Genomic DNA, 24,165 nt, shown 5'->3' with positions numbered 1-24,165 from the left:
ATTCAGATCTGGGAATTTCCTGAGAAGCATATATGGACTCAAGCTACTATATTTCTCCCTGGTTAGGTCTAGACTTGAATTCGGTTCAATAGTGTGGTATCCACATCATGCTTATCTCATTGAGATGATAGAACAAATCCAAATAAAATTCCTACGGTATCTATTTTTCAAAAGATTCGGCTATTTCACATATGACATATCATATCCTATATTACTGGATCTGTTCGAAATGAAGAGCTTAAAGAGTCGACGGGATGTACTAATGCTGACATTTCTCCACAAATTGGTCAATGGAAAAGTTGATGATAGCGAGATCTTATCGCTGTTATCTTTCCTCGTGCCTCGTCCCTCGTCCAGAGTCCGTGTTTTGTTTGCTCCTACATTCGCCCGGACTTGCCTGGGTGCCCAGTCTCCTGCCAATGTTTTAATGAGGCTTTATAATACATTACCCCAGGGTATTGATTTATTCAACTCGACCCTAGCCTCTTACAGAAATCAGTTGTTGAATGATAATTTATTTTAAGAATAATTTCATAGTACTGTACCATGGCTATTAACTCAATTCAATTTGTTGTCTTTCAATTTAATTTAAGTTGCTCATTTTCTGTTGTTGTTGTACTGTTGTTTATGTAAAGTGTTATTTATTTAATATTGTGTTGTTGCCTGCATGATGAAGAAAAGACATTTTGACACGTGTTCACACAAAGTATGTACTGCATTATGAGTATTTGTACTATGCTGCAATGCAATTGGACGTAAGTCTGTATTGTAGCATTTAAATAAATAAATAAATAAATAAATAAATAAATGATATAGAAATATCTTCTTTTATAAAACTTAATGCAATCCAACAACATTTAGCTGATTTAAACCTTTTATTAAATAAACAAAAAACTAAATATATTAATTTTTCTGCTTCAAATAGGAAAAGTGGGTCTGTGGTAAAAAATGTTTGTCTTAATGATTTCTTTATTGATGAAGTTAAGGAAACAAAATTCCTTGGTTTAACTGTTGATAGACTTCTTAGCTGGAACACTCATGTATCTCAAGTTTGTAAAAAAATGTCAACAGGTATTTTCATCCTTAGAAAATTATCACCATTTTGTGATATTAAAACCCTTAAAGCAGTTTATTTTGCTTTTGTGCACTCTCATGTCTCTTTTGGTTTGTCGGTTTATGGTAACACCTCTAATGAAAATTTAAACATGATACTTATATAACAAAAAAAAACAATAAGAATAATAATGAAACTTAAGTGGTTTGAGTCAGCCAGAGAACATTTTTCAAATTTAGGAATAATGACAGTTTACAGCCAATTAATATATGATCTGATTCTTTGGATAAAAAAAAAATCAAAATAGTCATTGTATGCTAGGTTTTAACCACAGATATAAAACTAGAAATAAGAATAATTTTTGTTTTAATAGACATAAGCTAACATTTTATGAGAAGAAGCCAACATATTCAGGCATCAAATTTTATAATTCATTACCAGACAACATAAAATGTATAACTGATTTTGGGTCCTTCAAAAAGAAATTGAAGTCATTTATTATTGTTAAACCGTACAGTTTTAATAAACTTTTTTAAGCATGTGTCGTCTGTAACAGTTAATTTAATTTCTTACAGTGATTATAATTTTAATTTATTATTGTATTATATATACTTGTACTTACTAGTTTATAATAGTACTTGTTGACGCCATTCTGTACTCTATGTGTACATAATGAATAAAGAAAATTTTGATTTCATTTGATTTGATCCAAGGCCTTTGATTGTGTCGATCATTCGCTTTTGCTTCAAAAACTACATGACTATGGAATTTCAGGAAGTTGTCTTTCCCTAATTAGATCATACCTTTCAGATCGGAAACAAAGAACTGTTATTTCTGATGGAGGAACCAGGCATTTCTCACATTGGAAATGTATAAAGCCTGGGGTGCCTCTAGGCTCCATTTTAGGTCCCCTTTTCTTTTTACTCTACATAAATGACCTCCCTAAAGCTATTAATAGAGATCTGATTCTGTTTGCTGACGATACTACTGCAATCATTAAAGAAAATAGTAGAGAAGAGCTATAATTACATCTCTCACAGAAGTTATGAAAGAAATGGAAAATTGGTCAGTATTTTATCCTTATTATTGATTTATATTTCGCCGTTTAGAAATTACATACTGTACTAAAATGGTGCTATTCTAACATAACCTAACCTAACCAAACCTCTAGAATGTGTAAGCAAACTCCTTTTGATGTCAGAAAAGGCATGTCAGGGTGATAGGTCGTGAAAAAAACAGAAAAAAACACTTCAAATTACTATTTCAAAAATGCAAGCATTTTTGAAATAGTAATTTGAAGTGTTTTTCTCAGGATTTTAATTTTACAAAAACAGTCTGCAGGCGACATAAACTAACAACTCGATACATTATAACCTAAACTTTACCTTCCTAATCTAACCTAACTTCAAAACACTTAATGCAGTCACCAATTCACATATAGCACGACCTACCACCCTGACATGCCTAAATAAGAACTACGAGTAAGTTAATTAGTCCATTATTCCATCTATATCTCCATAATGTGACGAAATTCCTATTTGTAGTAAACATTAAGTTATTGACTATAGAATCACTTGATATGTTTCTACAAAGCTAAAGCACGGCCGCCTGCGGCCGTGGTTAAAGGCGGCCGTGTCTACAACGATGTTATTATCTTTAGTCAACGATGTTATTATTCTCATCAACCATGTTACTCTCTTAATCTGAACTTGTGAAATTGTGATGGCGACGGCGTAGCAGACAGAATAGCACTTAGCTAGCACTACGCAACACGTTAACCTACAGTTCATTCCACTTGTAAATGTCATCCATCCTATCTTGTTTATTGTAATGTTAGGTATGTTTTTACGGCGATATCTTGAGAAATATTCATCAGCGGTGAAAATGAATGGTATATTTGGATTCAGGAGGTAAAAAACTATAAAGTAAGATATCAAAATTAAAAATTCGTTTGGAGGCACCTGTACGGAATAAATACCATAAATTCCTAGGCATTCATCTAGATGAAAATATTAACTGGAAGGTGCATCTAGATGTTATAAAGAAAAAATTAGATCTGCATCATCTGTCTTTGTCCACTTGAGAGAATGTGTCACCATTGAAGTACTTAAAATGGTTTATCATGCCTATGTAGATTCCATCTTGAGGTATATGGTGTGATTTTGTGGGGACAGGCAACTAATGCAAAAACTATTTTCAGACTTCAGAAAAGAATCATCCGAATTATGACTAATTCCCACCCCAGAAGTCCTTGTAAATTACATTTTCAAAATTTAAAAATCCAAACACTCGCGGGACTATATTTGAATTATTAAAATTAAATAGGCCTACAATATAAAAAATAACCTCCCGGATTCATTCAAATTCACACACAACTATAGTACAAGAAATGAAACAATTTTCAGATTACCAAATCACCGTTTGACCTTATTTGAAAAAAGTCCTTTGTATGCAGGTTTAAAAATGTATAATATTAAACTACCGGTATATTATGAAATAATGAGTTTAAACAAGTTTCAAGAAACATGGTTCTGAAAAATGGACTTCTTGAACGTGCGTTTTATAAAATAGAAGAATTTTATAACCATCCCTTGAGTTAATTTTTTGTTTTTAATTTTCTTAACTACCGTACTGTATTAACATTATTTGGCTAGGTATTTTTTCCTGTTACTTTGTACTTTGTATTTTTCTAGTCTAGGCTCAATTTTGACAATGCACCTGTTCTATATGTTATCACATCTAAAAGAATGTTATGTGCAAATAAATAATGTCTAATGTCTAACCCACCACATTACTGACATTAAAAGATAGAGTACCTGGGGACCGAGCTTTGCTCGGGGAAAATCATTAGTTTACTCTGAAAGCAGTCTTAGTATTGCAGATACATAAATCCATTCCCAAACTCCACACTGCTCGCCTTTACTACTTCCTTCACCACTCCCTACGTCGTGAACCTGTTTCCCTCCCTTCCCATTGCATGTTAGGATTGCAGATACATCAATGGAATTGCCACAGACAGTTCCCACACTCTGCACTGCTAGCCTTACTACGTCCTACACCATTTTATTACAGTCATGGACCTGTTTCCCTCCCTTCCCATAGCACTTTAGGATTGTAGATGCCTTAATCTAATCGTTACTAACAGTTCCCACACTCCAAACAGCAAACAGCTCGCCATGACTATACTTTCTTCACCACTTCCTAAGTAGCGAACCTGTTTTCCTCCCTTCCCATAGCATTTCAGGATTGCAGACACCTTAATCCAATCGTCATAAACAATTCCCACACTCCAGACTACTTGCCTTTACTACTTCCTTCACAACTTCCTACGTCGCAAACATGTTTCCCTACCTTCCAATAGCATTTTAGGATTGCAAATACCTTAACCTAATCGTCATAAACAGTTCCCACACTCCGGACAGCTCGGCATGACTACTTCCTTCACCACTTCCTACGTAGAGTACCTGTTTTTATCCCTTCCTATAGCATTTTAGGATTGCAGATACCTTAATCTAATCGTCATAAACAGTTCCCACACTCCGGACTACTCGCCTTTACTACTTCCTTCACCACTTCCTACGTCACGGACCTGTTTCCATCCCTTCCCATAGCATTTTAGTACTGCAAATACCTTAACCTAATCGTCATAAACAGTTCCCACACACTCTAGACTATTCGTCTTGACTATTTCCTTCATGATGGTATGGCCTCTGGACTGGATCGTCTGAATTAACGTATAGTGGTTTAAATTACCTTGTTCTGTCCAAAACGATCCTATGTAGTTCGTAGTGACTACAGCTGTTTCGTGCGTGCTGCAGGAGCACATCTTCAGGTCGGGAGAATGTCAAGCAGTCATTAGATATTCCTCATGATGGGGTCTGACTTAGGGGAGGTACAAATGAGGCATTTAGTTCAAAATTCCTCCGTGAACAGCGCTGTAGTAGAGAGCACTTTGGCAATGAAGGTTTAATAATCGCAAAAATAGTTCTGTTCATAAAATAAAATTATAAATGCCTAAAATTCAATTTTATTAATTTTTAATTACAAAATTAAACTATCATAACCTAACCGAACTAACCAAACTTGCTGATAAAGAAATAATATAACAAAAGTTTATAGTAATGCAGCGCCGTCCTTAGGGAGGAGCGAGTGGAGCGGCCGCTCCAGGCCTCGCGCCGGAGGAGGCCTGCCCGGCGAGGCCTACCCGGCGAGGCCTTACTATCGCTAGAAATAAGTTAATGTTTTGGAATGAAAATAAAAAAATAAAGGACAGACAGATACATGTGCCTAAAATATGTCTTATTTATTATGAATTAGCCTATATCAATTGTTGTATCGATTAAAAACCTACGAACGACATTTAAAACACAAAAGAATATCAAACAACGTTTGACAGCTCGGCGGCGATGACGGAACCCGAGCCTCGCGGCAGCCACCGAGCCACCCCGGTGAATGTGAGTGAGTCATACGCTTACTCTTACTGGTACAGGTGCCATTAAAGTTCTATTGCATGATTAATTAAGTTCAATTTATTTACAGATGTAAATGTTTACTGGATTGAATGGATAATCAGCGTGGATAAGACTGACTGTAAACTACTCGCATTTAGCAATAAACATAAACCTATGACAATATTTGTCATTAAAGTAAAAAGTAATACTGTGAATCAATTACACTGTAATGATACTACCTCTTTTAATTTATTATCAAAAACTCATTGACAATTATAGGTAATAATTTTTTACCTTTAAACCCCCCATTACAGACCAACTGACGAAAACACAATAAACCTATATTGACAAAAAGTACATAAACAAGTTAGCCTATGAGCATTTACTATTTACAAAGTGACGGGACGACAATCCACAGTGAAGAGAAGTGTTCATTTTTTTATTAATTATTGTAAAGAACTTCGTGGACAATATTTATGATATTCACTTTGGAATTGGAATAATAATATGTGCAATTAGCTATGATATTAACGGCCATTTACAGAGTGTAAAAGAAATGACGAATTTGCAAGTATCTCATTGACAATTATTTATGTAATATTTTTTTAACTTTAAAACACCCTTCACAGACCAACTGCCGAAAACACAATAAACCTAACTTGACAAAAAAATAAATAAACAAGATAGCCTATAAGCAGGGCCGGATCTAGGAACCGCGAAACCCCGCAATGCGGGGGGGCCCAAGCCCTTAGGGGGGCCAAAGAGCTCGTAAAAATTAAAATTATTTTAATGCATATAAACATAATTGAATAGGACGGCAAGTTTAGTTTTGACAGACAAATAAATATTGTCAACATCAAAGCTAAAGTTAGAATTATTAAGTAAATTTAGACTTGTGATTTTACTCGTTGACAACTCGGGACCTCGCCCTAGCTAGACAGTTCAATCTCGCCACTTTCAGTCAGTCCATGTCCATACTCAGTCAGCTCAGTCCAGTCAGCACGTCAGCTGCATATGGCGAGCTTCACAGATCCACAGTCCGATCGGACCGGACCGAGCGACGTGGACGACGAAGTGTCAACTAGCACTAGCACTCACTCTCACAGTTGAGCTGAACAATGGGCGCGTTCTGGGAACATGTACCGGTGCACCGGTGCAGATTAACCGGTGACTTATTCACCGGTACCGCCCCGGGGCAAGATTCTTGGTATCCCAGAACGGTTATTCACCGGTTTACGGTACACATCGTATTACACATCATGATTTACACATTCACCTATTTTTACTTTATAATATTTAAACCAAACAAACTTGTCCTTACAGAATAAATTATTTGAAAATTATTCACTTAGTACGTAATTTAACGACCTCATAGAGTAAAATTATTCACTCATTACGCAACATAACCTATAAAACTGATGAACATTATTCGATGGACCCGCCATCTTGCCGTAGCTGCATGCTGTTGTCGTTGTCCAAGCAACTGACCAATCAGAAGCCGCCGGTGTATTATGCACCGTACAATTTCTCCGGTGCATAAATCTTGCACCGGTGGAGGAAAAAGAGGAAATAGCTGTCTGCTAGGTTAACTCACCGGTCTCCCAGAGCGACACATTTTTTGCACCGGGGCAACACCGGTGCACCGGTGCATGTTCCCAGGACGCGCTCAATAAGTCATAAGTCTGTCGTGGTACAGGAGGGACTTACTTGTACTAATCTTTGTAGCGTTATCTAATGACCTAATTCGAAGGCGTTTGGGACTCCGTCCAAACAGTAGTTTAAACTATTGCCACGACAAGCGCTGGGTGCAGCGAGCGATCTCAATCTGTCAACGCAATTATTTAGAGATCAGTCAAAATAGTGAATACTACTGTAGTTTTGTGAGGTTATGTTTATCGTGCCGTGCCGCCGGTATTCTATAGTTGTTAAATTAAATAATTAATTAATATACACAGTTGTACCTGTACCTCTGTTTCTTTTCGTTATAAGTGTAGTTAAGTGCGAATTAATGAACAATGAATTAGGTGAAAAACATTTCTACGAAGTATGCTAGTGGTGAGGTTGTAAGTTTTGAATAGAGAGTTGAGTTAAAACTGCTAGCTAGGCCCGCCAAAACCTGATTTAGTTTATAACCCAATCTCAAAAGTCATGCAAGAGCAGAAAAGGATTTTCTAGAAATTAGATTAAAACTAAAAATTAAAACTAGGTTTAAAAAGTGCAAGTTAAATTATGAAATAGAAACCACAATAGAGGATTAGTTGTTATGTTTTGCAATATCTATTCATATTTTAATATAGGCCTAGTTCTATTAGGATAATAAATCTGATCTATTAAATAAATTTAGTAAAAACTATTTAAAAATATACTTTACTCTACTCTACTTATGTCTACTTGATCGTGACAAACAACAGGTGAAATGGGAGTTTTTGGACTATTATTGGACACAGTTTTAGGCGTTAAAAATTGCTTTAGAAAGTCACCAAACGGCTATAAAAATGTGAAATTTTTCAGGGGGGGGACCCCCGGACCCCCCCTTTTCACTTGGGGGGTGCTCCACACCCCCCAAACCCCCCGGAGCCCCGTACGCAGCTATAGGGGCCCTTGGAGGACTTTTGCAGGGGGGCCCATATTTTGTAGATCCGGCCCTGCCTATAAGCATTTACTATTAATTATTGTCATCCCGCCACTTTGTTTAATTTACAAAGTGTTAATTCAATTCACAATCCACATACAGTAAAGGAGAAGTGTTAATTTTTTTTTATTAATGATTGTAAAGAATTTCGTGTGCAATATTTATGATATCCACTTTGGAATTGGAACAATAATATGTGTAATTAGCAATAATATTCACGCCCACTTTCAGAGTGTAAAATATTAATTTTTTTCGTCAAAGTACTTAAAATGACGACTTTAGAAGTATAATTTTACAAAAACTTTCCGGGGGGGGGCCCAGACCCCCCGGTGAGCTTGGTTAAACAAGGCCTCGCATTTTATAAAGACGGCTCTGAGTAATCGGAAAAATAATTCTGTTTATAAAATAAAACTAGAAATTGCTCAATTAAAATTTTATAATGACTTAATAATGAAATTAAACTGTAATAACCAAACCAAACCAACCAAACTTGCTGAAAATAAAAAAATCTTGGACAAAAAGTTAATGCCACCGGCGGGATTCGAACCCAGGACCTGCAGTATATCAGCCCGGCACGCTAAACATTAGACCACCGAAGCCGATGGCTATCGACCGTTTTGTTACGGTAATGGCGTTCCCTCAGCTAATAAGAAGCCCTCAGCTGTCATCGTAGCCTCTTCTATACCTCCCCTGAGTAAATACCCTCATGGATGGAGTTCGTCAAAAGTTTATAGTAAGTAAATAACATAGACACGACATAAAAACACAAAAACACGAAACTGAACATTTAACACTGGTCGACCAGGGGCCCATTTCATAATAAACTACAAGTTACAACTTGTAACTTGTAATTTCCATTAGATTTGCATTGTGTGATCAGCTGATTTACTAATAATATTAGTCTGTACTTTATAATGAAATGGGTCCCAGGCGGTAACGAAACACGTGATACGGAACCGGCCAGGGCAAGTCGCCATTATAGACGGGACGTCAATTCAAGGGACAGACCTATTTTGTCATGGTAGGGCCTAGTCTTTTCGCAATGAAGACATTAGACAAAATTATTACAGCTCCTTTTTTGTAAATTTAATAACTATTGATGGCATAAAAGTATTGCGTTTTAAATTTCGGCATGAGTAATTAGTCTAAAAACAGCATGAAAATTGAAAAATGTACCCTACGGGATGGTTTCTTATTCGTGAAGGTCGTGATTTTCGAGACATTAATACGAAAAAATCCTAGAACCTAGGGTATACAGTAAATGTTTGTGACATGTTGTCCCCGTCCCAAAAAAATATTAAAACACAATAACACATAATAATAAACTACCTTTACAGTACCTACGAAATAAAAGGCTAAGGATAAAACGTACGTTTAAAAATTTTTTACTCTACGGATTTAGGGTACTGTTTGTTTTTCAGGATATGATTGATTGGTTAATTTTTTACAGTAAATTATACGATACAAAGAGAAAGAACTATGAAAACGAAATAGAAGAGTACTAGCAGAGCGCCAGCAGTCAGGATTCAGATTCAAGTATTCCCTTCCCTTCATATTCGCAGAAAAAAATATAAAATGTAGTTCCCTAATAAATAAGCGATCTAACAACTGTTTACCCACTATTTATCCAAAACTCTTAAATCTTTAACATTTAGGTTTGCCATTATTGATTATTATAGTAAACATAACACCTAAAGTATAAATTGTTGGACAATTTGTTATTTTTTCAATTGGTAGTTTCTGTAGTTTTTGCCTCTGTCCCAGTAAATCATTATTTTTGCTCGCGAAGAATTTTTCTTAACCAAAATTTGATCCTTAAGAGGCATATTACCTGGAGATTATAGTTTGGGAAATAATTTCAAGTAATAAATATTATATAGTGCAAATTTCGTTTCGTAAATGTATCATTATACCATACAATTCGAGGTTTAAATAAGATTTATCACTTAAAAAATATTCTTCCGCGACGCCATTTTGTGTAAATTCGATATGAGACAAAATTGTTTTGACGTTGATAATATATCTGAATATTCTATCGTTGTACATTTGTGAAGTTTTAATAAATTTTATCAACTACTAAATCACCTGTAAGTTTATTTTGTTAAATATCTCTTGCCTATCATATCTCTCACATGCTCGTTTCAATCCACTAGAACACAGTATAGTACCTTTTTCATTGTTTCTATTATTTTTATATTATTACTAGGCTCTTCATGAATAGGATTGTTCCCTGTTTTGTTTGCTATATCAAACAATTTTCCATGGATGAAATTGCATATCTTAACTTTTTATCTAATTCCATATTTCATGTCACTAAATGTATGCTAAGCTAGGCTAGGTCTAACTTAGTCTCCTTGTTATTGCAATTATTGACACTATTGACAGGTTAACTTTGGCCTTTGAAATAATTTTTGGTGCATGGCCTGCCTATAATTTCCATTAAATTAAGCTCGTTTTTGGACAAAATTATCTGTTGTAACATACGAATCTGTTATATTATCTGTTGTATGTTGATACGAAACTCTCCAAGCAAGTACAGTACTTAGGCTAATACAATTTAAATGTCTTTTAAAGCTAATGGGCAAAATTGAGGTAGGCCTAACTTAGGTCATACAGGGCCTAACCTTTATCAAAATATAGCTTAGCATAGCCTAAGTTATTATCTTCTTCAGTACAAAAGTACTAAGCCTTGTTGATCCTAGGCTCGTACTGAAGATCTAGGCCTAAGTTAGTTTACATCTAGACATTCCTCTACTTAGGCTAGGCCTAATTAGGTAAGATCATCAAACTGAAACTTTAAGTTCGCAGAGGATACCTAGGCTTCCTTCCGGCAGTTACTGTCATAACCTAACCTAACAAACCAAACTTACTGATAATGAAAAAATCGGATAAAGGTTAAATTCTGTTCATAAAATAAAATTATAAATGCCAAAAATTCATACAAAAGATGTTCATTTAAGAAGAAATGACATTCAAAGCTAAATCTTTGACAAAACGTTAAAGTTACCGATTTGAACCAGAAACCTCTTGCACATCAGCTGTGCATTTTATCCACTAAGTTACACCACAAACATTGATGGATGTATACATCGTATCGTTGTGGTAACGTATTCACTTTGGGCCCTCACAACCCATCGACTTTACTGCCGGACGCCTAATCCACATCCGGTTACCGGACACTTATCCTTTGTGTTTTAAAGTTATTCTTATTAAAAGTCGGTTTTTGTTTACTTGAGAGGCTTCTAACGAGTTTTGTAAAAATTTGTTTTTCATTAATTTATTAACTTGGGCTAAGTTTTTTGGCCTATTCTGAACGCTTTTGGTTTTAGAAAATTTCCCATAGCCTATAGGGAATAAGCTATTAACTTGAAACCATAGGTCTCATGGTAAGACCTGGACCCGGGACTGATTTACTTTTTGTTTTGAGGTCCCCAGAGGCCAAAAACACCATCTGTTCAAATTCATATATATATATATACCGGTATATATTTCTATATTTCTAATTTATACTTAGAACGGGACCATGGGAACGGGGGTTTATGGGGGGTTTTATGGGTAAAAATGGGATTTTCCCATTTTTGACCCAAAAAACATAAAATTTTGGAATTTCTTTCCCAACCATTTTGTAGAGCTTATAAAAAGAAATAATTTAGTATATTGAAGCATTGTTGTAAATGCCTAATGGTTACGGAGAAATTTCAAAAAAGTGCAAATTTAAAATTCCCATGTTATTCTTAAATGGAGAAAATGAAAACTGTTGTAGTTTACTTGTTTATATGTATATATGTGGATTAAATTTGTCAAAATTGTTTATTTCATCCTATACTACCTACTGACGTTTGGTCAAAAAACACTGTTTACCTTCCCCGTAGCAGCAAACCTAAGCACTCGTTAAATCTAATGTTATTTAAATTGGGAATATATGTCTTATTTATGGAAATATTTTAGTAAATATGTAATCAGACAAGTTGAAATTCACTTAGTCTGCAGGTTTGCTGCGGCGGGAGTATTTTCCTTTTAGGTCGGTTTGGGTTAGGTTTTGGTTCACCCAAAAATGGGGATTTTCGGCACTTTGCATTTTTCAATGATTTTTCAAACCTGTGGCTTTCTGGGTAAAAACGGCTGTTGCCAAAAAAAGAGTTTAAAACTTGTTTAAAAAGGTTAGGTTAACTTAGGTAAGGCTAAGTAGTTATTAATAAAAAAAACTTTAAAAGTAAACAAAAAATAGTTAGGTACCTTTTTTCAATTTTTAAACGCGATTTTCAGGATGAAATTAGGCATTCGCACCAAAAGTCCCAAAGGAAAAAGTGTTCAAAATAGGCCAAATAATGAAAATAATATTTTTTCCAAAATTCTTTTGAAGCCCCTGAAGTAAACAAATACTGAATAGTTTGAACAATATGAATAAGATAGGGCCTAACTTACTTTAGAAAAATATTGGTTTTATTGTAAGTTATGGGACTTTTCAAGTAGGTAGAATAACTCACCGCCCGCCATTTTAACATTGCGCTGCAGCATTTAGTTAGGCCTAATGTAAGGTTGGTTTTTTCACTTTTTTTAACTTGTGAAAAAAGAGGATAGGCCTATACCTAACTTATAAATAGGTCTAAGCTATAAATTGACGTCTTTGTAAATTTAGCCTACAGTAGACTCCCTCTCATCCGGACTCCTCGGGACCGAGGCCAGTCCGGATAACGGGTTTTCCGGTTAAACCGACGTCCCCAAAACCCGTTAAAACGGACCATTTACTGTGATATTCAACTTAAATTTAGGAGAGCATTGTACTTAGACACGTGATGATTGGTCTCACATCGTTCCCACCAGAACAGTCGTTTCAGTAGGGTGAGGTTCATTTGTCCGAGTTTTCAACTGTCCGAGTTTGTTAAAAATTACAAACTATTTGAAAAATCAGTTGTCCGAGTTTTCATTTGTCCGAGTTTTGATAAATAACTAATAATAATTAGATAAATCAACTGTCGGAGTTTCATTTGTCCGAGTTTAAGAAATTATTAAAAAAATATCGAAATATCAAGTGTCCGAGTTTTCAACTGTCCAAGTATGATTTAAATAATAATAATATTCTTGGTTAAATCAACTGTCCGAGTTTTCATTTGTCCGAGTTTGTAAATTATTAAAAAAAAGTATCGAAATATCAACTGTCCGAGTTTTCAACTGTCCGAGTAGGGTCAACATCAAATGTGACACTGCGCGCCGAGACTAGCGTGTCTAAGGCGCAAGGTCAGAAGCCGATGTTAACCTCTTCTGCGAAGGAGTCAGGCATTGGGCGAGCCGCGAGAGCTCCTCACGTCGACTTAAGAAAAATTACATTATTTTTATTATAAGACTAATTTTAAAATTTTTAATTATAAAATTAAACTGTCATCACCTAACACAACCAATCAAACTTGCTGATGATATAAAATACCCCCGCCGCAGCAAACCTGCAGACGAAGCGAATTTCAACTTGTCTGATTACATATTAACTAAAATATTTCCATAAATAAGCGAGTGCTTAGGTTTCCTGCTAAGGGGAAGGTAAACAGTTAAAAATTAAAAATTTTTAAATTAGTCTTATAATAAAAATAATGTAATTTTTCTTAAGTCGACGTGAGGAGCTCTCGCGGCTCGCCCAATGCCTGACTCCTTCGCAGAAGAGGTTAACATCGGCTTCTGACCTTGCGCCTTAGACACGCTAGTCTCGGCGCGCAGTGTCACATTTGATGTTGACCCTACTCGGACAGTTAAAAACTCGGACAGTTGATATTTCGATACTTTTTTTTAATAATTTAAAAACTCGGACAAATGAAAACTCGGACAGTTGATTGATTTAACCAAATATTATTATTATTTAAATCATACTCGGACAGTTGAAAACTTGGACAAATGATAACTCGGACAGTTGATTTATCTAATTATTATTAGTTATTTATCAAAACTCGGACAAATGAAAACTCGGACAACTGATTTTTCAAATATTTTGTAATTTTTAACAAACTCGGACAGTTGAAAACTCGGACAAATGATGTGATCCCGTTTCAGTACTGTCCACTTCCTGCCAATCTAGTCCGGTTAAGGAGAAAAAAAGTTTTTAAAATGCAGAAGAGAATTATCCGTAATATTTTTGGACTTATAAGGAAAAAAATCCTGTAAGAGTTTTTAAAAATCACAAAATTCTTACTTTCCCCCGTATACAAATTATATAATTTGATTTTGTACATAAGACAAAATTTTTCAAATTTTCCAAATAACTCTGATTTTCACAACTATAACACAAGGCAAAAGAATAGCCTTACATACCCTAGGCATAACACCTCCACCATTGAACATTCTCCATATTACTCTGGTAAAATTGTATAATAGCCTGCCTAGCACCATAAAGGGTTTGACAGATTTTAAAAGATTTAAAACCAGTTTATTCAAATTGTTGTCAGATAAATGCTGCTACAAGATTGGGGACTTTTTCAATTAGCTATTAGTATGCAAATCAATAGTTAGTTGTAATGGTTGAACCGTAAGTAGTTGTAGGGGAGAAAGTGTATACATATAGATTATAGCTCTTAATTACCTAATTAGTGCTGTAAATAGGCCAAATGTATAGTTATGTTTATTCTTGACTGGACACAATTCATGTATAGAAATGTAGGTACTGTTTGAATAAAGGATTTTTTGATTTGATTTGATTTGATTTAAACCAATGTGCTGATAAAAAATGTCCGGTTAAAGAGATGTTATTTCCGCCGAGTGTAGTCCGGTTAAACCGATGTCCGGTTAAAAGGTGTCCGGATAAGAGGGAGTCTACTGTACCGGTACCTCTTTAATAAATTAGCCTACTTAAAATATAAACTTTTGTTTTTTTTAACCTTTGGCCTAGCCTATTTGTAATTAACGGTACTTTCCTGTTAAAGGGAACATTTATTATTATCAATGATTTTTTCGATATTTTTGTTTTCCTACGATCCATTACAAATTGACAACTGATCTTGTTTAGGCTAAAATATAGTCTATTATATGGGTAAAGAAATGGAACTGTTCTAAGCTAACCTAACATAACCAACCAAACATGCTGGACCATTTAAAAATTCCGTTTGATAGGCGAACAGAAAAGGTAATTGATATTATAAGGCCTTACCTTAGCAATCCTGTTTTTTGATCTGAAATTAATTTCGGGCCCGAAGGTCCATCATCAGTCGGAATCTAGTAGACCAAATTTTTCTAAAATAGAATCCACCTGTTGGGTTTCGTAGAAAGTTTCACAACATTTAAGACAATACAAGTCATAGTCAATGCGAAAAGAGTAAAACAATTAGGGTTGAAAACCATGGTTTTTATAATGTCAACCTCACTTTGGTTAGAGAACCTGTTACGATTGTTTAATCTTAAAATATGCCCAATATTTCTGACCATTCTGTATAGGCCTATACTAGCTGTTACCCACAGGCTTCACCCCGTTCAAATTCATAAGTATTGAAACACTGATTGGTTAAGGTTAGCTGAAATAAACAAAACAGAATGCAGTAATACAAACAAATAATCACACCTGATTTTAATGAGGTAATAAATTGAAAGAATAACAAACAAATAAATAAAAAATAATAATGAATAAGCTATGGAAAGTTCCGTTTAGAAAGATGACCTTAAAGGGCAATTTATAAAATAAAGGACAGTTTTGCGCAAGGTTTTTCGTCATGACAAACATTCCAAGTATATGGTTTATGGGGATGTGACTTTTAGTTTTCTCTAAAATTCATAGGTACTTTGGGATTGATATATGGATTTACAAAACAGAATGTATACTTAAGTTAATTCATACAATAATAGTACGTGTTATCATAATAAATGTTTAAAGTCTCCACCTTCGTGGTCAATGCATATTCTTAGTCTTTGTGGTAGAGGTTATTGAGCGCGAAGCAGAATTGCTTTCTAAACGAATTGCATGCAAAACGAATCGGGTAGACTTCCGTATCTGTTGGTACAAACAACCGAATGAAAATATTGATCAATATAGCCATCATTTGATATATCATTTGGTTAGTTAGGTAAGGTTAACCTAACCTAACGAACCAAATGATATAGGCTATTGAACGAAACAATCGAATAATCGATATTTTCATTCGGTGGTTTGTGCCAACCCTATACGGAAGTCTACCCAACGAATCCTCTCGAGCATGTCTGCTGCAAGGTTTCTCATCATGACGAACATTTTAAGTATGTGGTTTATAGGGGTGTGACATTTAGTTTTCTCAAAAGTTCATGGGTACTTTAGGATTTATAATATGGATTCACTTAAAATCTATGCGTGTAGCCCCTGAGCTGTTGGACATAATATAAGACTAAATTACTTACGTATTCTTGTCATAGCTCAATTAAAGTTTTATTGAGATGTGATGAGAATACGCAAGTAATTTAGTCTTACATTATGGATTCACCATGTAAAGTAATCGGTGATTAACTAGTAGGTGCTTCTACCTTAAAATACAAATTTTTGTTGCTATGTTGTTTATTAAGAAATACAGTTATAGGCTATACACTTTTAGCCTATATCATTTTACATTCGCTGATTCATTTGAATTGAATATTATAAAGTGAATTTTAGGCTATATATTAAGTGTGAATCATAAATAATTAGTTGTTTTTTTGTAGACAGAGGAATTGATGGAAAGGAGGGAAATCATCAACAAGCACATACATTTGAAAGAATGCTTCAATACATGGCAATGAAGCAGTTTGTAAATATTGTCTGGCTATTTAGTAGCCACGTATAACAAGGAATGCAGGATGCATTTTCTCAAGACATGTTCAATTTAAGTGACATTAACAGCTCCAGGTAATAGAAAACTTTGGCATGTTCTTATTCAAATCTATATTGTAACAAATGTTTGTTTTTCTTTTTCGAGTCGGTTTGGCTCTTCTACCTGACCTTTTTCTATAATTTTGGTCTTAAATAAAAGGTACATACATGCACAGATTTGCCATCAAGCATCAGCATCGTATATTTCGGGTTATGCATAAAAGAAACTTCCTCCCTATACATTTCTTTTGGTTTTAAATTTTGTTTTTCTTCTCCGAGTACGTTTGGCTCTGTGTTTAATCTCTTTTCTTTTAAAATCTACTGTTGATAAATTTAGTTTACGTTGTTCAGACATGATTACCGCACAACAGGCACACAAAACATTCACAGCTCACAAGCACAAAAAAAACCTGGATGAACCAACTGATAATTAATAATACAGGAAAGACTTGGTCCGCAATGAATACTCGCTACTGATCTATTGAAAGATAAATGATACTCTGACAAATAGGAGTGTGGTAGGTTTGAAGTAGGGGTTTAACTTCGTTCTAGTCAGAATGTTGTTGTTCCCTTCCAATCCGTTCTGGCAAATTCCCATGGGAACTGTTTCATACAATTACGTAGAGTTGTGTTATGAAGGTTGACCTCTCAAAACGACTTGTCATAGAGGTTCCGAGTTGCCTTGTGATTTGGGAAAAAGGTGTCTTATTGAGGTTGTTTTAATAGAAATAGTCCTATTTTATAGGTTAACTAGCTGGCCCGACGGACGTCTTCCTTTCCTAATGTGGTTTTATGTCAAATGCTCGTTCAATTTCAATGAGCTCGTTCACATCGCTCAATCACGTCCTGGTTGAAGTTCGTTTGCTACGCTTACTCACCTTTAGGTAGGAGCTCGTTCTCTATGCTAACTCGCATCCAGGTTGAAGTTCGTTCGCTACGCTCACTCACCTTTTGGTCGCAAATTAGCTGATGTCATAAATTAGAAAAAATAATAGTGCTGCACCCTGAGGGTAAACCTATTAACTTTTTATTGCTATTGAACATCACAGAATCAAATTGTTTAGTTGAACCAGCTGTTAAGATTCTTTAATTCCATTTAATAAGGTTAACATAGGGAAACTCCAGAGCCACTGGGGCGGAGCCGATTGGACGTATCACGAAATTGATGGTGTATAAACCTATTCCATGAAATTCTACACGTATGTACCAAGTTTTGTGGCAATCGGTCCAACGGTGTCCGAGCTCATAACGTTCAAACATACAAACTTCCTCTTTTATAAATATAGATTTAACATTGAGTGTTATGGCTTTTTCAAAGGGATTTGAAAAGTGCACTAGTAATGAAGGTTTTCTTGTCATTGAGGGTCATGTAATCAAGTTTCCACTGTATTATCATTATCTAATCATCTCAATTGAGCCATGTCAGTTGATGAATTTAAGTTTAACTTGTGTTTTTATTTTTTTTAGATGTAATGGCCATGTTCCATTTTCAACGACTGGTAAAGTGCCCACCAAAAGGGATCGCAAGGGTTGCAAGAAGGGGAAGATTGAAGCTATTATGAAAAATAACTTTGTTTCTTCCAAACCACGTACCAAAATACAAACATCCCCAGTTGTGAAAAAATTCAAACCAATTCAGTCAGTAACTAATCATGCAGTAAAGCCAGGAGCTCTCACCAAGAGTGAATATATCGACTCTGATGACCCATACACATTCACAGAAACAGAACCACAAATCGTAACTCTTCACCCTAATTCCAATAACCTAACCCTCTCAAGGAAGCTTGTTCCTCTTATATCGAATAGATCAAATCAACTGTTTGTGAACAAAAATGGGATAAATATGGTATGTGTGGATCGAGAGTCCGAATTGAACAAGGCAAACAAAACTTTGGCTGACTTGAAAGCTGTTCAGTCGGCCGAGCTCCCTTCTAAGCCATTTGTGTCTAAAGTTACCAAGAACATCCATAGCTTAGAAGGGAGCTCAAAAACCATGAATAAACTACAGGCTGACATAGCTCGTAACAAACTAATTGGAAAGCGTAAGAAAATGGTTGTGAATAATAAGGTCGTTAGTGAGTGGGAGGACAAAGTTATTAAGACTGAACCTAACAGCAATCAACATTCAAGTCCTACAGTGTTTGCCAAAGTGTCAGTTCCAGCCAAGCGACTGCTGCGGCAGACAACTTGGCAAAGAGAGAGAAAATCAAGACATGAAGCTCTTCTAAGAATGCAACAAACACAACAACAAGTTTGGGATCTAAACCATGATCTCTATCCCTTAGGTGAGATATTTATTTAAAAATAATACGGTAGCCAAAGATCAGTTACTGTAATTAAATTTTAGATATTTCTTCAATATTTATTTACTTTAGTATTATTTACATTTTAGTATGTGCCATACTAATGCAATGTTGCTGATCTAATTCAATTTTAACACACATAAATAGACTTGCAGACTATCTAAAAGTATATATGTGTTAACAATAAAACAAAATTACAGTAGAACTCCAATTTTCCGAATCAATTGGGACTTTTGAAAGAATGCTTCAATACATGGCAATGAAGCAGTTTGTAAATATTGTCTGGCTATTTAGTAGCCACGTATAACAAGGAATGCAGGATGCATTTTCTCAAGACATGTTCAATTTAAGTGACATTAACAGCTCCAGGTAATAGAAAACTTTGGCATGTTCTTATTCAAATCTATATTGTAACAAATGTTTGTTTTTCTTTTTCGAGTTGGTTTGGCTCTTCTACCTGACCTTTTTCTATAATTTTGGTTTTAAATAAAAGGTACATACATGCACAGATTTGCCATCAAGCATCAGCATCGTATATTTCGGGTTATGCATAAAAGAAACTTCCTCCCTATACATTTCTTTTGGTTTTACTTAGTATTATTTCATTTTATTATTATATCATTTCTTATTTACTTTAGTATTATTTACATTTTAGTATGTGCCATACTAATGCAATGTTGCTGATCTAATTCAATTTTAACACACATAAATAGACTTGCAGACTATCTAAAAGTATATATGTGTTAACAATAAAACAAAATTACAGTAGAACTCCAATTTTCCGAATCAATTGGGGCTTGACCCCATTCGGATGATTGGATTTTTACCAAAATTTACTCTTTAAAAAAATAGGCTGAGTCATGCCGAGCTTTTACTATTGCGACCTCAGAGTATGTCTGCAATGATTTTGCGATCGGTAATATTATGCTTTCGCCGCAATCGCGGAGTAAGGTTCTGGTTTTACATGACCGCGGGAGACAATGATGGTGTGAACACGATTGGGAGACAGGTTTTGGATTTTGCCGCGATCACGGCTTCTACCTTCTTTAATAACGATTCTTGTTACTGTGGTTTTAAATTTTTTACCTACGACTGTTTAAGTAGCCGTTTCAGTTCAGTAAGGAATTAAAAAGTTTCCCATAACAGCATTGTTTACTTTCAAACCAGCATAGTTTTACTCATAACAATACGAGTATTGTTGTATTGTTGTATTGTTGTATCTAGTGTATCACTGTCTGGGGTGGATCCACTATGGACAATCTCAACCGGGTCCTGGTTATGCAAAAAAGGGCTATCAGAATAATAGCAGGCATAAGTAAAGAACAAAGCTGTAGAGATGCCTTCAAAAACCTGAACATCCTGACGGTGACTTCCATCTACATCCTAGAAACTGTTTTTTACTGTGTAACCAAAGACCCGCCTAAACAAAGAGATATACATGAATACAACACCAGATATGCAGGAAACTACGTGCTGCCTGGCCACAGAACAGCAATGTTTGAAAAGAAACCACTGTATGCAGGAGTGAAGATGCTTGACAAATTACCAGACCACTTGAAAATTGGAGGCCCGTTGCTGATGAAGAGGAAGCTACGGAGATGGCTGGTAGACAAAGCTTTCTACACCCTAAATGAGTTCTTTGCATGGCAAGACCACACACAACACTGAAGAGGCTTTTCCATTTCACTTTGTATCTAAAATTTTACGCTGTAACATTTCTTGATGAAATTGTAATAAAGAAATTGTCTATTGTCCATTGTATATAGTAACGCAACAAAGAGGTTCAAGGATTGAGAGAGAAGAAGTAAAATTGTAATGATTCAAACTTCAACTAATCAGCTGTTCAGCCCAAATTTAATTGTTGAGTGGTGCAATTAGTGGTTTGGTACAATGTTTCGTTGCATCAGTGTCAGTGGCAATGAGAGGCTATAAACGAAAACATAACCTCTCTTAGAAGTTATGAGTAGTGAATTTTAGTAATCAAAACACTGATATAGGTAAAGTAGTGTACGCAACTCTCGTAAATGGTGTTAACGACACTCGTAGAAGTTTTTAAGGCTCTCGCCTCTACTCAAGTCGTTAACACTATCTTTACGCAATCGTTGCGTAAACTACTATAAATTATTTCCGTAAGCAATTCGGATAATTGACGATTTGGATAGTTAGAGTTCGGATAATTTGAGTTCTAGCGTATACTTATAAAGTGATAATAAACCTATTCAACGACACTGTACTGATACCTTTAGATCATCTCCTTGTTTTGTTAAACCCTTTTTAATAACTATTAGATTGTTGTGTAAGATAAGTATTAGGGACTTAAGTTGTAGATAGGACTAGTTACAATTAGAATTAAGATCCAAGATTCAGATTTCCATGGTGGCCATAAACTGGGTATTCTGGGAAAATCAGGAATGTTGGGTGAATTTGTTGTGCTGGAAAAAACTGGGAATTGTGAACTGGGGATACTAAATGTCACTGAAAAACCTGATTTTAGTCAGCGGTTATAGTAGCCTAATTGAAAACATATTTTGAAATCACCAAGAAATCAGGAACATCTTCTGAGACCACTTCAAAATCGAGAACATTTTTAGCGTTTAAGGTTAAATTATGAGCATTTGCAGTCTTAAAATCATGAACATCTTCTGCGGTCACGTTTAAATCGAGAATATCTTCTGCTGTCACAGCAAAATCTTCCAAATTATGACTTAATGGTGAACGCCTTACATGATCACGGGAATATGGAGAACTACTTTTGTGGTCACAGCGAAATGGTTAGCATTATCTATCTAGTGATGGTGAAATCGAGAACATTTGCGGTCAAGGGGGCTTCATCATCTCCCGTGAGGACGGAAAGCGTTTGCAAAGATGCACAATCGAAAGTTAACAAATTGATTTTTGATACGCTCAACTCGACTCGAGCATGGCCCGATAATAATTTTTCGCCTATACCAATCCCTAGTGACAACTTTTGCCCTGCCCGAAAATTTCGGGGATCCACAGATCCCTAGTAAACCAAATACATGTCAATCGGAAACCGCAACCTGAAAGCCAAGATCAAATATAAATAGTCTATGTATAGGAATTTGACAGGGTGTCTAGTAGTCGAAAAGTCGGGAATTAGTATTGAATTTCACAATGGTCTTGAAAAGTCGTCGGGATTTAGTCTTAACCCCTTAACCGCCGTCTAAGTAGCCTAGTCAAAATCCGCCATTGCCACTTATTTTTGCCGTTTTTGACGATTTTTACTTGTGATTTAATAAACTGTACCAGTTGTTTTTCTAAAGAAAATAGTTATCAATATTGTTTGTAGACATCTTCAAAAACATTAAGCTTTAACCAATACCCTACTAAAATTTGTGATTGTGGGGGGGGGGTGGGGTTCGGGGGTTTCTTGAGTTAGGCCTATAATAAAAATTAGGCCTACAATAAAGTCTACAACTCTAATAAATCGTCATCCTCAAGCATGTCACCAGCCATTACGACTAATATTTACTACTCATTCAACACTACCAAGTAAATAACCACCAAAAAACACAATTATAATGACACGCATAATGTACGTAAGCATTACGTAAGCTTCCGCAAGCACAAGTTTTACTGAAACTACGAACGGAACTGATCGGGACCATTACTGACCTATAATACCACTAAAATCCACCAGCTTGCAGCACTAGTCAAGCAGCACTGTCAACAACTTGTTTACGTACGTATATCAGAGATAAGGCGGGAAGTGAGCTGTTAAAAATAAAACCCAACAGCTGTTTACGTCAACACGAGATAACTCGTACGTGGCGGTTGCTCTGAAAACTAGTATAGCCCGGCATATCTCGTGCGTGGCGGTTAAGGGGTTAATTTTGATATCAAAGGCGGGAATTTTCATGATTATGATCGCGGACGACGCCGAAGTTTCTGTGGCTGCGGGAGTCAATGATGATGTTTACACGGACGCGGAAAATGTTTATAATTTTGCCGCGATTGTGGACGACGACGATGACTTTTCCGAGACCGTGGGAACTACGATGACATTTTCGTGACCGAGGGAGAAAATGATGATGTCTACACGGCCGCAGAAGATGTTCTTGTTTTGCCGCGATCGCGGACAACGATGAAAACATTTCCGTTACCGCGGGAGACAATGATGATGTCTACACGGCCGCGGGAAATGTTCATAATTTTGCTGTGGGACGACGACGGTGATGTTTCCAAGACTGCGGGAGACGACAATGATGTTTCCGTGCGACGATCATGACGTCTCTGAGACCGCGGTAGACGACGATGACGTTTACGTGACCGAGGGAGACGACGATGATGTCTACACGGCCGCGGAAGATGTTCATGATTTTACCGCGATCGCGGACGACGATGATGATGTTTCCGTTACCGCGGGAGAGACGATAACGTTTCCGTGACCGAGGGAGACGACGATGATGTCTACACGGCTGCGGAAGATATTCTCGATTTTGCCGCGATCGTGGACGACGATGATGACGTTTGCGTCACTGCGGGAGTCATTGATGATGTCTACTTTGTCGTGGAAGATTTTCATCATCCAAAAAATGATGAATTGGCTAGTTGGAATTTTGTATTGCTCAATTTTTTCTTTGCTTGAAAAACACCCCATCATCTTAATAATACTTTATGACATAAAGACAGGGGTTGGTGTATTTATCCCTAAGGTTACTTTACAAACTCTGAAATTGATTAATTGTCGGTTTGATAGATCGATAGAAACTGGTGCTGTGAAACAAGTACATTTCTTTTAGGTTCTAGATGTTCTCTTAGAATTTTGACCAGGAATTTTGTAAGTTAATTCGTTCGGATTATTTGGTGAAGATAAGGATGAAACTATTTTAAAATTGCTAGTTCCAATTGAGTTCAAGAGCAATTTAGCACAGTAATCTTTGTTAGATGTAATATTTTTCATTTGAACGTAATTT

At 35.8% G+C, this 24,165-nt stretch overlaps 1 protein-coding gene across 2 annotated transcripts in view; it reads left to right on the top strand.

The window, feature by feature from the left end:
- Positions 1–9,964: 9,964 nt before the first annotated feature.
- The window catches only part of LOC128984234 (INO80 complex subunit D-like), an 80,551-nt gene continuing 66,350 nt past the window's right edge, over positions 9,965–24,165 (top strand). Inside the window, exons 1-3 of one of the 2 annotated variants that reach the window (XM_054403538.1) lie at positions 9,965–10,224; positions 16,778–16,961; positions 18,393–19,210. In XM_054403538.1, coding sequence (XP_054259513.1) covers positions 16,906–16,961; positions 18,393–19,210 — 874 coding nt within the window. In that variant the 5' untranslated portion in view covers positions 9,965–10,224; positions 16,778–16,905. Of the gene's footprint in view, positions 10,225–10,671; positions 10,730–16,777; positions 16,962–18,392; positions 19,211–24,165 lie in introns of those variants that run through there. The other variant, XM_054403543.1, reaches the window with a different exon arrangement.

Source organism: Macrosteles quadrilineatus, unplaced genomic scaffold (assembly GCF_028750875.1).
Source record: "Macrosteles quadrilineatus isolate MER2022 unplaced genomic scaffold, UCM_ALF_1.0 Scaffold_1__1_contigs__length_201487025, whole genome shotgun sequence".
In the NCBI taxonomy this organism is placed as follows: Eukaryota; Metazoa; Arthropoda; class Insecta; order Hemiptera; family Cicadellidae; genus Macrosteles; species Macrosteles quadrilineatus.
Note: the sequence above shows the minus strand (reverse complement) of the source record. Positions and strands in the feature narration are given on the sequence as shown.